At 44.0% G+C, this 15,020-nt stretch overlaps 1 protein-coding gene and 1 pseudogene across 2 annotated transcripts; one reads left to right on the top strand and one right to left on the bottom strand.

Moving 5' to 3' along the window:
* Positions 1-1,107: 1,107 nt before the first annotated feature.
* LOC147890757 (putative pentatricopeptide repeat-containing protein At3g01580) lies at positions 1,108-4,533 on the bottom strand (annotated as a pseudogene). The gene is made up of 3 exons (XR_015542652.1): positions 4,292-4,533; positions 4,110-4,176; positions 1,108-4,028 (listed from the first exon to the last, which is right to left on the bottom strand). The product of XR_015542652.1 is annotated as a putative pentatricopeptide repeat-containing protein At3g01580 (transcript).
* A 1,107-nt stretch (positions 4,534-5,640) lies between these two features.
* LOC147890756 (uncharacterized) lies at positions 5,641-12,628 on the top strand. Its single transcript, XM_087389819.1, has 4 exons — positions 5,641-5,746; positions 5,843-6,834; positions 12,126-12,335; positions 12,446-12,628. Exons 1-4 carry the CDS (start codon positions 5,650-5,652, stop codon positions 12,626-12,628), a joined length of 1,482 nt encoding a protein of 493 aa, XP_087245945.1. The 5' UTR covers positions 5,641-5,649.
* Positions 12,629-15,020: the final 2,392 nt, after the last annotated feature.

Below are 15,020 nucleotides of genomic sequence, written 5' to 3'. Positions count from 1 at the left end.
ATAGACAATGCTCAGAGACAAATATAGAAGCAACACTTTATATTTCCGTCCGTCCAGAAACTAGGACAGGATACAATACCAAAAGGTTCTTCTACTACAAGCCTGACACTTCTAGATCTCTGAGCCCGCGTGCTCCACCTCGAGCATATGTAGACTCTCTGTCTAGATCCCTTCCACCTTGCTGTCCAGAAACCAGCCTAGGTGGGCAGCACCTTGAGCTCAGTCTGCAGCCCTATGTCAGCCTCCTTCTCCTCCTGTGTGTAGGTCCAAGGGTAGGCTAGGAGCTGCTGCTGTCTGCTCCCCAACTGCTGCTGCAAGTGATGTTGAATGAGGGCTGGAGGCCCTCCTTTTATAGGCCCCAAGGGGGCTGGCAAAAAGCCGACCAGTCTGTGGCTGGTCCAGCCCTATAAGGGCTCACAACCCGGGGCCTTTTGGGCCCACTCTTCTAGGGCCTTGGCCCTCCAATCAAGGCAAGGGCCCAGCCTATATAAAGGCAGGTCCCTGCCTCATGGCAGCCTCTTTTGCTGCTCCAATAGGCCTCATCCAGCCCCGTGCTGCTCCGTACAGTTGTGCGCCATCTGTCCCAGGTCTGCACACCCTCCATACTGCTCCTTCAGTTGCACCACCTGTCCCGGGTCTTCTCTAGATGTGCTGCCCACATGACAGCCATGATGCTGTCCATGTGGCAGCCCCGTTCTCTCTTTTTCTATGGGGTACTGCCCTAGGTCTCCCTCCCCCATGCTCTCCTCATATGGGGGCTTACAAATGGGGAGGTGACCATTCCAACACCCCACAGGCAGCACCAAAGGCTTCCCACGGAGCTAGGGGAACTTGCGGCCTATGCACAGCACCACCAGCAAAGGGAGGAGGGCCGGAAGGGTGAAGAAGAGTGGGAGGGGAAGAGAAAGGTGAGAAGGGACAGAGTTAGAGAAGGGGCAGAAGAAAGGGAAGATTGCTTTCTGAAAAAGGCAGATTTAGAATTCACTCCACCTTGCTTTTAGCAATCTTATAACACAAACCATGATCCGACTTCACATACCTTCACTTAATACAGCTCACCTGTGTTCTATCATTTCAGCAGGAATATTCAAATAAGAGACATACTGGCTATTTCTAGATGCACTACTCACACCAACAGTCCACAAGTACATTTCCTTCAAAAGTTTGAATCTCTGACGATAAAAGTTCGCTGCTCTATCTTTGACATCAGTGCAGTGTCTGCATGAAAATCATTACAAACCTAGAGATTCTTGACCAAAAGTATTCAAAGCCTACAAACCCACAGATTCTTGACAGCACGTATGGGTATCCCCTAGGATGTAATGATTAGAGCGCACAGGATAGCCAGCTTTTTATTGTGCCCACGTAACCCATTTTGCTTTGCATTAACAGATATGTCAAATGATATACTAAGCAAATCAGGGGCATACCCTTCATTGTTTGGAGGGAAAGACCTTCAAGCTTTGCATGCACATTTTGCTTTGGGAATGTTTTATATCTGCCCCCAAAAAAAAACAAAAGCACAATCTCACTCTGTCCTTGCTTCTTTCATGCTCATTTTTCCACTCCCATTGCCTCAATCTTCTTCTCTTCCTCCTGCATGTGAACATCTGCATAAATGTTAGACATCAAGACATAAGCTGCAGCATCCTTTCCATCCAATTGCAATGCATGATCAAAGGCCAGTCTTCCGAGCTCCACATTACCCCACTTTTGACAAGCACCCAACACCGTGTGCCATACCACAAGATTAGCATGGAGAGGCATCTTCTTCACCATCGCCACTGCCTCCTCTATTTGGCCTGCACGGCCAAGGAGATCAACCATGCCACCAAGATGCTCAATACTTGGGATGATCTCATAGTGTTTGCTCATGGCCTCAAAGTACTTCTGGCCCTTATCCACTTGACCCGTGTGACTGCATACAGCAAGAACAATAGAGAATGTGACCTTGCCTGGCTTTATCCCTTCTCCTTTCATTCTGTCGAGCATATGGAAAACAATCTCACTTTCTCCAAGATGGGCATATCCTGTGATCAGTGCATTCCACGAGACCTCCTCTCGAACTGGCAGCTTGTTGAACACTTCCTGTGATTTTGCAAGCGAGCCACATTTGGCATACATATCCACCAACGTGCTACTAATAAAATTCTCTCTTTCCAACCCCTTTCTGGCAATCTTGGCATGTATTTCTTGGCCTTTGTCTATGGCTCCAATGCTGCCACAAGCATTCAAGCTGCGAACAAATATGATAGCATCGGGAGAGAAACCCTCTAGTTGCATCCCATCAAAACAATTCAGCGCTTCCTCACCAAGCCCATGCTCGGCATATCCAGCAATTAGTGCAGTCCAAGAGACTACATCTCGGACTGGCAGTTTGTCAAATACTTCCCGTGCTTTTTCAAGCAAGCCACATTTTGCATATATATCCACCAAGTTGCTGCCAATAAAAAGATCCCTTTCCAGCCCCTTTCTGGCAATCTCAGCATGTAGTTCTTGACCCTTGTCCATGGCTCCTATGCTGCCAACAGCTTTCAAGCTACAAACTAATGTGATGGCATTTGGAGAGAGACCCTCTGCTTGCATCTGTTCAAAACAGTCCAGTGCTTCCTCACCAAGCCTATGCTCAGCATATCCTGTAATGAGTGCATTCCAGGAGACTATGTCTGGAACTGGCAGCTTGTTGAATGCTTCCCGTGCTTTTGCAAGAGAGCCACATTTGGAATACATGTCCACCAAGGTACTGCCAACACCAAGTTCTCTTTCCAGCCCCTTTCTGGCAATCTCAGCGTGTATTTGTTGGCCCTTCTCTATGGCTCCTATGCAGCCACAAGCTTTCAAGCTGCAAACAAATGTGACAGCATTTGGAGAGTGACCCTCCACTTGCATCTGTTTGAAGTAGTTCAGTGCTTGCTGACCAAGCCCATGCTCAGCATATCCTGAGATTAATGCAGTCCACGAGACTACATCTCGAGCTGGCAGCTTGTTGAACATTTCCTGCGCTTTTGCAAGTGAGCCACATTTGACATACATATCCACTAAGGTGCTGCCAACAAAAAGATCTCTTTCCAGGCCCTTCCTGATAATCTCGGTGTGTATGTTTTGGCCCTTGTCTATGGCTCTCATGCTGCCACAAGCTTTCAAACTGCAAACATATGTGAAACCATCTGGAGAGAAACCCTCCAGTTGCATCTGTTCAAAGCAGTTCAGCGCTTCCTCATGAAGCCCATGCTCAGCATATCCTGCAATTAGGGCAGTCCATGAGACTACATCGCGAACGGGGAGCTTCCCAAATGCTTCCTGTGCTTCTGCAAGCGTGCCACATTTGGCATACATATCCACCAAGGTGTTGCCAACAAAAAGATCTCTTTCCAGCCCCTTTCTTGCAATCTCTGCATGTAGTTCCTGGCCTTTTTGTGCACCTTTCAGCCTAGCACAAGCCTTGAGCAAGGCCACGAAGGTGTATGGGCTAGGATGCACAGAATCCTCTTGCATATTCTGGTAGAGATTGAGGGCACACTCTGGTTTCCCACATTCGGTAAAACCCATGATGAGGGACGTCCAAGAATACACGTTACGATCAACCAACTTGTTAAAAAGCTGCTCAGCTTCGTACATGCTTCCAACTTGCACCAACATTGGGACAAGATAGTTCCCAAGAGATCTATGATCATCCAACCCACGTTTGCACATATAGGTATACAAACGCTTGGTATACGCTAGATTCTTCTTTGTTCTGCACTTATGCAAGATGCATGTCAGGTTCTGAACCGAAGGCAGCTGAGGCATCCGTTCCATATACGTGAGTGCCTCCTCTAAGCTAAGCGTTTCCCAGCCACTCTCCTCTCGCAGTTCTTGCGCCCTAGACACAATAACCTGTACGCCAGACCCTAAGCCAGCCTTCCCGCAGTCCTTCATCAGGCCATGGTCTTGGGCTGGACTGGCCTTTTCCGCGAGCATGTTGTTGACTGTATGTGGATTGTGGAAGACGTCCATCCATAACTCCTTGGTAATCTTATTCTTGAAATCTGGAGACCCATAATTTTTCTGATGTTAAAATTCACAACAAACTCGTCAGATCGTGCAGTTGGGACTCGTCGCATACTCACTTTTCTCTTCGAGTCGTCCCACCATCGGGAGGGATCCGTGAAATAATCCTCTCGGTCTGGCGGCTACCTGCGACGAATTAAAAGAGGGATTTCCACCGGCTAAAAAATACAATGACGGCAGTACATGAAGTCCTCGAAGATAATCGATCAACTCCTGATGAGAAAGAGTTACAAGCTCCAACCAGTGGGAGTGTGACCGTCGTTCCATAGGGCTGCTGCATAGTTTCGTTGCGGTTGCGAGAGACGCCTGACAGGGCCGTTGGCGTTCTATTATTCTATTCTTCCGCTAAGTGGGAGGTCTAGCAAGGTATCGAGGTGTTAGCGTACATGCCTAGTCTTTTTTCCCTCGAAGGAAAAAACATTACATATAACAAGACCCCAAACGGAAGTTCCTAAAATATGACAAGTGTACACAAGAAACACTCTGAGAACACTCAGATCTGAGATTGAGGACAGCAGTAGAACAGCCAAAGTTATAACTCAAAACATAGACCAAAATCTAACAACATCAAGCTCCCTCAGAGATCCTCTTACCATTGTGCTGCCTTGGATGCTCTATTATGAGCTCTATTCTTGCTCTTATCTCTGCCTTGCACAGTATGCATTCCCACACACAACAATATCATCCACCCCTCCTTGCAGCACTGCCCCACAAAATAGTTGGTATGACGATGAGTGTCGTATGATGCACAGACAATTACAGCAGGAGGTTGCTACAAACACTCGGACACACAAGCAAGCCAAGGCCATCTTCTCACACCTAATACGGAAGAAGAAACAGGCCTACTTAGCTAGATTGGAGGTAGAGATCTACCAATTATTCTTGGAACAGAACAGCAAGAAGGCATGGAGGATGTTTCAGGAGAGAGAGCCTGGTACACCGATTGTAGCACCAGAAGCTTGGGCCGACTATGCACAATCATTATATGATATACGAGGACAGCCACCGATTCTGTACCCACAGGATACGAGGCCTACATATTGCTCTTTCTTCAAATTGCATATGGTCAATGATGCCATTGACAGATTGGGACATGGAAAGGCTTTGGATCATGATGGATTAGCGGGAGAGCACTTCATGTACGCACGGGACATTGTGGCAGTGCTTCTTGTGCATGTGTTTAATAGAGCAGTTTGTGAAGGATTCCCCCCTAGTTGGACAGAGCATACCATTGTACCGCTCTTTAATAGTGGAGATCCGATGATGCCCAACAATTTTAGGACTATCATGATTGGCCACTGCCTGGCCAAGATATATGGATCCATCTTGGAAAAGGAGTTGAGCAGATGGGCAGCAATGCATGGACACAGAACAGTAGGACAGGCAGGTTTCAGGTGAGGTTATACCACTTTGGATCACATCCTCTCTCTCCGGGCACTCATAGAGGAAGGCAAACATCATCATAAAAGGATATATTGTTGCTTTGTAGACTTCCGCAAAGCCTTTGACACAATCCCATGGACCAGGCTGATGCAAAGACTACAGGATATTGGAGTACCACACGAGATGTAGTGGGGGATATATGCCTTGTATGAGACAATGATGGGCCAAGTTAGAGCACCTAGAGGGCTGTCAGATGCAGTTATGAGTACTATTGGCGTGAAGCAGGGGTGCCCTCTCTCTCCCACACTATTTGGCATATACATTGATGAGCTCTCAGAGTATATCAACAGGATAGGAGGACCCGGAGCCAGCCTAGCAGGAGTGTTGATACCCATACTGCTCTATGCACATGATGTAGTTTTGATTGCAGATTCTCCGGAAGGATTACAAAGACATTTAGATGCGCTACAGGCTTTTTGTGAGGACAGGGATCTAACAGTAAAACTTGGGAAAACGAAGGTGATGGTATTTAATACAACACAGGCTTGGGTGACGCGCTCAGCACAACAGTTCACTTTCAAAGGTGAGACAATAGAGCAAGTACAATCTTATGTGTACCTCGGGGTGATCTTTTCTGGTCCACAATTTTCACTGAGAGCCGCGATTGATGCCAGATTGGATAGAGGCTATGCAGCTTTGGGGGCACTAGAGAGACAGTGTGCACATGTACAGTTCCAAGAGCCACGCACAAAATTATGGTTGTTTGAGACATTGGTGGTGCCCACACTATTTTATGGTGCAGCTATATGGGGCCCCAGTGTAGGGGGTGCAACTGAGTGGAGGAGATTGGAAAGGCCATTAGTGACATTGATTGCCCGCATGATTCGGAGCAAGTCATCTGTACCACATCCGATAATACGAGCTGAATTAGCAGCTGCTCCACTAGTGACTGAGGCTCTGTTCCAGGCAGTAACTTGCATACATAGATTGTGGGATCTACCTAGCTCCAGATATGCACGGTTGGCTATGATATCATCCAGGCAGCTAGCAGAGGAGGGTCGAACATGGTGCTGGTATGCTCAGCTACAGAGATGGTTTGTAGAGCATGAGTTGACAATGGATGCACTCCCACCCTTTCAATACAGTTTGGATTGTCCCAAGTTAGACCTGTCTCGCCATGACCGAAACAAGATCATTAGAGCTGATATTGTCAAATTGGAGACTGAGAGAACCTGGACTAGACCACATGAGCCCTTAGGGAAGAAGATGGCACACTACCAGAGCCATTTTCTTCATTTATCTCCAGATGAACTTATAGCCAGGCTAGCATACATGGACACACACCTATCTCACGGGCTACATAGTATTATTGGCCAGGAGGAGGAGACAGAGGAGCATTACGTATGTTGTCCTGGGCCGACTTTACTGCCCTATGTAAGGGCTGTTGCTGGACTCTTTTGGGCTGCTGCCTGGCCCCAAGGGCAGCCCCCATTGGGCCCTACCCTTGGGCACATCTATGGTGGCCCACACCTTAGCCTACACCTCTGCCCCTTCTGTCCTGCTGGTTCTGCCCTCTGCCGGGCTCTCTCCAGCCACGTGTGCAGCACCGTACTGATCCGTACTGCTGCTGAGGTCAGCCGCCATGTGTCGACATCATGCAGCCACTCCTCGCCTCCTGTGCGCCTCTGTTAGGGGCCTGTTCCAGCCCGTACACACAGGCCTTGAAGCGCCTCTGACAGGCTGCTGTGCCGCCCACATGGCAGCTCATGTGCTGCCCATGTGGCAGCCCCTTTTGGCTGTCCTTTCCCTGTGAGGTGCTGCCCATGTGGCAGCCCCCTCCTCCACCTTTTCTTTTGGGCACATGCCCTAGGTCTCCCTCCCATGCTGTCCTCATATGGGGGCATACAGATGGGGAGGTGACCTTTCTAACACGGAGGCTTTTTTATCGTCTAGCTAGGGCCCAGTCTCATGAGAGTCCTCTCCCTACTAACCAACACCTTCCTTGACTCCTTGTCATGCAGCCCAGCAAGATTTGGACTCTTCACCATATCCGACTTCTAGAATCCAATTTATTCTATGTCAGAACCAAATGTCCTCATATACCTGATGCCAAGCTTCTTACCTGATATGCCTGCAGTGGTGCCTTCCCCACAATTTCCTGTTTCAAATAGCTTCAGTGGGAATGAGTAGGGAGGGCAAATGACCCTAGGTCTCCCTCCCCCATGCTGTCCTCATATGGGGGCATACAGATGGGGAGGTGACCTTCTAACACGGAGGCTTTTTTATCATCTAGCTAGGGCCCAGTCTCATGAGAGTCCTCTCCCTACTAACCAACACCTTCCTTGACTCCTTGTCATGCAGCCCAGCAAGATTTGGACTCTTCACCATATCCGACTTCTAGAATCCAATTTATTCTATGTCAGAACCAAATGTCCTCATATACCTGATGCCAAGCTTCTTACCTGATATGCCTGCAGTGGTGCCTTCCCCACAATTTCCTGTTTCAAATAGCTTCAGTGGGAATGAGTAGGGAGGGCAAATGACCCTTTTCTATATGCTTGCAAAGGGAAAGAATAGACCAACCACCAGGGGGAGGTGGGCTGACCGAGAACAGCCTGATCAGGCAGATCTGGCCAATGACCAGACTGCCAACCAGATCTGGGTAGATGTGGCCCTCATAAGGGCCCCCCCCAAACCAAAATATATATAAATAAATAAATAAACGAGCCTATATTAGGCATCTTTCTGGGGCAAAAGCCAGATGCTGCTTGCAGCCTCTAGAAGCTCCAAAACAGCCCTCGAACAGGCTGTCTATACCTCAAGATCTCCTCTTTCCTACTGCCCCCCTGTCGTCATCATCAGGGAGCTCTGACTTCTAACACACTTCACATAGCTTTTTGCAAATTTGAAACCCCTTTAAACCCTTATCCCTTTGCAAAGTAAGGGGAAATAGTGCCTTATAGATCTAAATCACTGTCACAAGAAACGTTTCTAGGTTTTGACAGACGTGGTAGAAAATGCATTTTTTCATAGAAATGTTTCGCCTAGAAACGTGGTAGAAAATGCATTTTTTCATAAATTATATATATTGTATAAATATTTACCTCCATACTCTCTCTCTCTCTCTCTCTCTCTCTCTCTCTCTCAAATACACAAATCCTCAAGAGACACCTCCGAAGATGGAGGAAGGAACATAATTGCCACAGATTTTCAGCAGCAAATATCTTGGCTCTAGCAACAATGAACATAGTGAAATAAATTGACATTATGAAGTGCAAAATTTTGTCGTACTAGCGCCCAAACTAAACATGCCTTACACTAAAAACACTCTTATAATTGTTTTACCTGCTTTCAGCAGGTTCCATGTTGGGAATCAAGTAGGTAATTACAACAATGGGAATCAACAGATTCGTCACAGCATTGGTTTTTATGAAAGTTTTGGAGGGTCACTTTGCAGCAGCTATGAAGTGGTCATGTTAGTGTTTTTTCAAGGCTTAGGTGGTCGCCTGAGATGCTTTCCTTGTGCAACTTGCAGCTCAAATTGCAAGGTATGAGTTCCAGAGTCGAGGCAAAACAGCGCTGTCGAGAGGTACTCGACTCCTGCATGAGTATTTTTGTTCAATGCTGTGAAAGCTCCACCTGTTTTAATAATCTTTTTCTTTTTTTTTAATTACAGAGACCTGTTTTAATAATCACAGCAATGCAGTAAGAATGTACAATACATTACTAAATTTTTTTTTAAAAAAAGTTGGGCGTGTTTAACTCATGTCAGTAAGTTTAGTTCTCATATGCTAATATTGCCATCATTCATTCTATATCGTTATTATGTATTCTGTATTCTATTTGGTCACACTTCTGGGTTCTGCATTCATACAAATTGCAGACTTTCATATTAAACTGCAGATTCCGAATTCACACTTCTGTTGAGCAACAGATTCATCATCTTGCAAAGGCAAATTACCGTACCAAAATTCATGATCTAATTCAATTTCATGCTACTTTGAATACACCTTCCAAGCGGTAACATTTCAAGTAAGAGGAACTCGCCCCTTTCAATGCAATAGCGTCACCGGAACTTCCCACAAGTAGAGCCCCTTGAAAAAATGCAAGGAGTTTGCATTTCTGACAATAATAATTCGCTGCTCTACCTTTGATATCAGTCAGTGACAGCATGACACTTTTATAAAGCCGAATTCTTGACAACTCCTACGGGTGTTTTTGTCCACACTCAATCGACTGCTTGTAACTGTGCCCAGGCCCCCACATAGCTATTCTTGCTTTGCATCAACAGATATATCTGTTCACACCCAAAGGAAATCTGGGGTACTCATCAGAATGACACACGCCGCTACAATGAGCTCATTCTACATAAACAATTCAGTGAAAGACAAATCAAGAAAATTAAAGTGACTTCGAATGTAGAAAACATAATCGAGTTACAAGAATGGCTGAAAGGTTCTGATTTTCACTCAATACAAGAAATCGCAATCGGAGCACGAATTATGATTATTGAGAATATAGATCTCTCTATTGGAGCTACAAATGGTCCGATTACAACAGTTGTTGCATTGGATAATGACAACCAAACGAACAATTTAACAAAAATCCATGCAAAGATTTTATCGCACTTAGATGATCTAAACACAAACGAAAGGTTGTGAACTCAATATGGTATCACAAGACAACCTTTCTCGTAACACTTACATATGCAATCACTAGACACAAGTCTCAAGGATGCATGCTCAGTGAACCTTTTGTGATACAAAACTCATTTGCACCTGGACTAACATACGTAATTCTCTCTTGAGTTACAACTCGCCGACACCTACAAATTCTTAATCGAATATCACCTTTGGATTTCATTTACATGCCATCTGAATTTTGATTGTGTAAGTCTAATTGTATTATGCAAGGAAAAAATTGAATTCTAACGATTGTGCAAATTCCAAGATTTCATTCTCTAATATTTGAGAGTTTGTGCAGATTCACTCGGATTTTCCCGATTGTACATCATACGATAAAGAATGGCAACTGTAGATGAGGTATAATTCATATCATCATTAAAAAATTACTGGTCTCATTCACTGACATGTTAGTTCAATATCACATTGATTGCTACATATAATTCTTTTCCTTCATTGTACCTTACATTCTTGGTTTGTAGATTTTCAATCAATTCAAAAACAAAGCTCAATTGGCACAACAAGATCACGATAAATCAGCAAAAAGAAGTTACTTCTTGTATACAGCTCGGATGCGACCCGCGACTCGCAAACATGGCTGAAAAGAAGCCACAAGAATACATTTATGGATGGAGCACACTACAAGAGCTTAGGAATTTCATGGACGACAATCAAAAGGACGTAGAGGAATGGAAAGAAGAACATGGGGACAAAGACATGAGAGCTGATGGTAAATATCGTCATGTTTGGCTTTACAAATTCAAATTTCCTTTCCTGTTCCAAAACTTAATACAAGAATGATGCAGGACTAACAAAGTACCTTATTTGAAAGATCACAAATAAGGACGATCTCATTACTCCAATGATGTTGAGAACAGAAGCACAAGCTGTGATAGATCAACATTCAGAAGGGATTTCAACTTACTGCCTTGAAGCTCGATATTTTGGCCACAATGTTAGCTTGGACGAGCTCCTAAAAACGAATCGACAGACTGGAAATATGATACTAGCAGAGTTCAACAACATGTACCAAAGTGACTCCACCAAAGACCACCGATGTAACACCACCGCCTATAGGTACATTGTTCATTATAAATCTTACGAAACATGCTATCTTCATTTTCATGTAATCATGAAATAACTAATAGTTCTTGAATGTCCTATTACACATAGGAAAGCGCGACGAAGACAAGAAGAAGGCACAGAGGGCCCTTATTATTAATTATACTGTATATAATGCATTCCTACCACAAAACGATATATTGGACAAACTAGTAACCTTCATAAACGGCTTGCAAAACACAGAACTTTCAACACAACTGACTCGACACGTGGCTACAACAATCTTCGTGGAAATCCATCATCTACTCATAAATAAGGACATAGTCTGGAGTACTTGCATGGAAGTCCATTTTTTTGATACATGGACAAGACTTCTACTGTTAAGTCATACTTTTACAGGAGTCCTGAATTTTGTATTCATTAAAGCAGGAACTCTTCTTTGTTTATATTCTTGAAACTTTTCCAAATTTTGATGAGATTATAATATTGGCACAACATTATTACTATTAAAAGTCCACTTTAATGTGGATAAAGTATTTTTGCTATTATTGCTTGCCTCCGGGAATATCAAAGCAAGAACGCTTCTTCTTCGTATTCGTGATACTTTCACGATTTCTGAAGCTGTTATAATATACTATTGAAAGTCCAGTTCACTGTTGATCATGTATTCCAACTCCTATTGTCCACTTCGAAATTTCAACATTAATACTTCTCAGTTCTCAAAACTGCTACGCAACAGCGTCAAACATCCACTCGCCATTTACTTCCTCTACGTAATAGCTGCCTGCCCGAATCTAGTTAGCTCTCTGTTCTCTACCATGCTAATCTCCTCCCAAGATGGAGGTCACAAAAGTGGGTAGCATCTGTGACAAGAGAGGGGATGCGGGGAATCCTGATGTTGAGAGTCTTCCTCTTTTGCTAGAGTTCCTGAAACGTCTGTCTTTGCAGGCTCTCGTTTCACTGCTCCAGGGCTTTGATCCTCTCAGCTGCCAGGCCCAAGTCAGTTCTCAGCGCTCCTTGATTTTTCCTCGAGGTGATGCTGATTCTGCAGACATATACATGAGGGAGGCATGGAAACATTTGTGTTCAATTACAGCTATGTATTTCGCCACGGATTACAGACCTTGGCCATACAAATATAGTTGTATTGTTGTCAATGTATTTGGCTACCTCAGTTTCATTGATGAACAAATGTCCTAAGTAGTATTGAATCTCTTCTATGTTGGGCTATCGTATTCTAATAATATTTAGAAAATCAATATATGCAGGATCTTCGAGATGACGCATGGATGTTTGTAGAAATGAGTATTGAGCAATTGTCCAAAAGCCCGAGTTACAGATGTGGCACTTTAGACGGTACTGGTTGTCTTGAATTTTGCACCTGCACACAGGTGGGAGCCATGTCTCCGAATAAGAACTTTTTTTTGGCGAATGGTTGTAGCAGTGTTTGATTACAAGGCGCACACAATTGTTTGACAACCATGTTTAGCATTTGGCAAGTCATCATCAAGGTTTCATCTAATGATGATGTCTGCAGATTTTAGGTCTTGATAGCATTCGTTGGTTACTGAAAGCGATGCACGAAACATGTCATGCTTCTTTGGAAGAGCAAATTGATGATGGACTGTAGTTGCTAAGTGGTTAAGTCTTAGTACCGCTACACCTGTTGTGGCTGTAAGAACGTCTGATTTTCCTTGTTCTATATACTTGTGAGTGATGTACTTGATCATGAAGGTCTTTAGAAATCCTGGTGTACCACAAATCACATGAAGGCTTCCTGGTAGTTTAGTTATTTTATCATCGTAAACATATTGTTGCTCAGATGATAGAGTCCCTTTTTCAAATTCCTTAGACTCGTCTATCATTCGAAGGATTGAGATTCGAGATGTGTTGTTGATGTTGTCTCCTTCGTAAAGATCTGTTGATGTTATACCATTTCCATTCAATGCACATAATGGACTCTTTTGTAAAATCATATTTGTTAGTTGGTGGCGATTCTCGTCAATATTCGACGATTGATTCAATGTCACCTTCTGTTTGTATGAGTTATCGTATATGGCATTCCAAGAAGTATGACTTTGATCGATTCGTCTGAGAAATGCGCTCATTTTCATTTCTGAAATGTATGTGCTTCAGTAGTAGATTATAGAAAAATCCATCAAAATGATGAACGGGATGGTAATCTGTGAATCGTACAATGCATGTGGAGTGATATAGATAGTTACCAAAAGAATCCTTAATGATTACATTTAAATTGTTCTTGCACTTGCCTTTTTGAATCTCATATTTCTTCCAAAATTCATAGAATGTGAGGTTTTCCATGATGTTTGGTCGACCACAATACGTAGATCAAAATTCATAAAATGTGAGGTTTTCCATGATGTTTGGTTGACCACAATACGTATCTACTGGATTCATTGTTGTAACACATTACTCTCAAAGAAATCGTTGGCACAACGATGGTGGAGATGAGTCTATGAAGTGTACAACCTCACTTCTTTGTATAGTGGGAGTTTGCAAGCATGATAGTGCTGCCTCTGTTAGTGATGTTGGCTTTGATAAAATACATGCAGCTATCATTTTCAACTTCAAAGGATCTACATTTTCAAGTTCGAGGATCTTTGCATTCTCGATGTTCAAGTTCATATGTCCCATCTGCTCTAGTTTCATAGCATAGAAAATCCTTCTACAACTAGTTGGAAGTGATAAGAAATGGCCAATTGAGGTACCCCCAAAAACAACTCATTTTCCTTTTGGATACTGGCAACGAGCTCATTTGGAATCTCGGCTATCCTTGTAATGTCTGCAATAACAAGTCTACTGCCCCCTTCTTCCAAATCATGGAATCTTTGTCCTCCCAACTAGTGCCTTTCACTTCTCCCCTGTGTACGCTAAGCTCAAGCTTTGCGAGACAATGGAAGGAGCATGCAGCAATGACTCACAAGTTTCTTACACCTTCAAGCTCCAATACGGGGATGGTTCGGCAGACCAAGGCTACTTCTCGATTGACAATTTTGATTTAAGGGAGGAGGCTAGACCCTTCGTTTTTGGTTGCGTTGTGAAAGTGGAAGTTTTCTCTACTCGTAGCTTAGGGATCTTAGGACTTAACTCGGGTCCGTTTTCCTTCCCATCTCAGCTGCTCAATGGGAGCTATGCCAAGAAGTTCGCATACTATCTTCTCGATCATGTGACAAACCTTAATTCTTCCGGGATCATACAGTTCAGAGATTATAAACTTCCCATAGAATTGGATACACTCCCCTCATTCCTCCATTCAGTCCCTTGGGAGACCTCTACTATTACATGGGACTTTGTGAAATCAGCATTGGGCATCAACTTTTAGAAATTCCTATGTCCGCTTTGCAGCCTAATCATTTTGGAGAGGGTGGGACTCTTATGGATTCTGGCTCGGCGATCACACATCTGGTCTAGTCAACTTATAGACCTCTTGCTAAAGCTCCGATCAATGCCACTGCGAAGCTGAATCCCTTCTCTTTGGATGGCACGGATGTGTGCTACAGGGTCCCTTATAGATGCAAGTCATCTACCAAAGGTGCCTAGCATCACATTCCATTTTCTGGAAGGGGTCGACACTACTAGTATCTTATACCCAACTAAGGCTCAAGGAGATGTGAACGTGATGGTTTGCACAACTTTTGTCAGCTCGCTGAATTACAACATCATAGGAAACTATCAACATCAAAATTATTGGATTGGAGCTGTAATGCTAATGATGCCGGCTATCTCTGAGCTCTACAGGCTAAATCACTAGATCTAGTTAACTAAGCCACAAAGTTATAGCTCTCATGTGCAACAATTTTCCATCCTAAAAGAGCATACCAA

The sequence above is a fragment of the Dipteris shenzhenensis genome, chromosome 18 (genome assembly GCF_047967505.1).
Source record: "Dipteris shenzhenensis isolate YYH24624 ecotype China chromosome 18, Dip_SZ_1.0, whole genome shotgun sequence".
Classification (NCBI taxonomy): Eukaryota; Viridiplantae; Streptophyta; class Polypodiopsida; order Gleicheniales; family Dipteridaceae; genus Dipteris; species Dipteris shenzhenensis.
The sequence above is the reverse complement of the archived record's forward strand: the minus strand, read 5'-3'. Positions and strand labels throughout refer to the sequence as shown.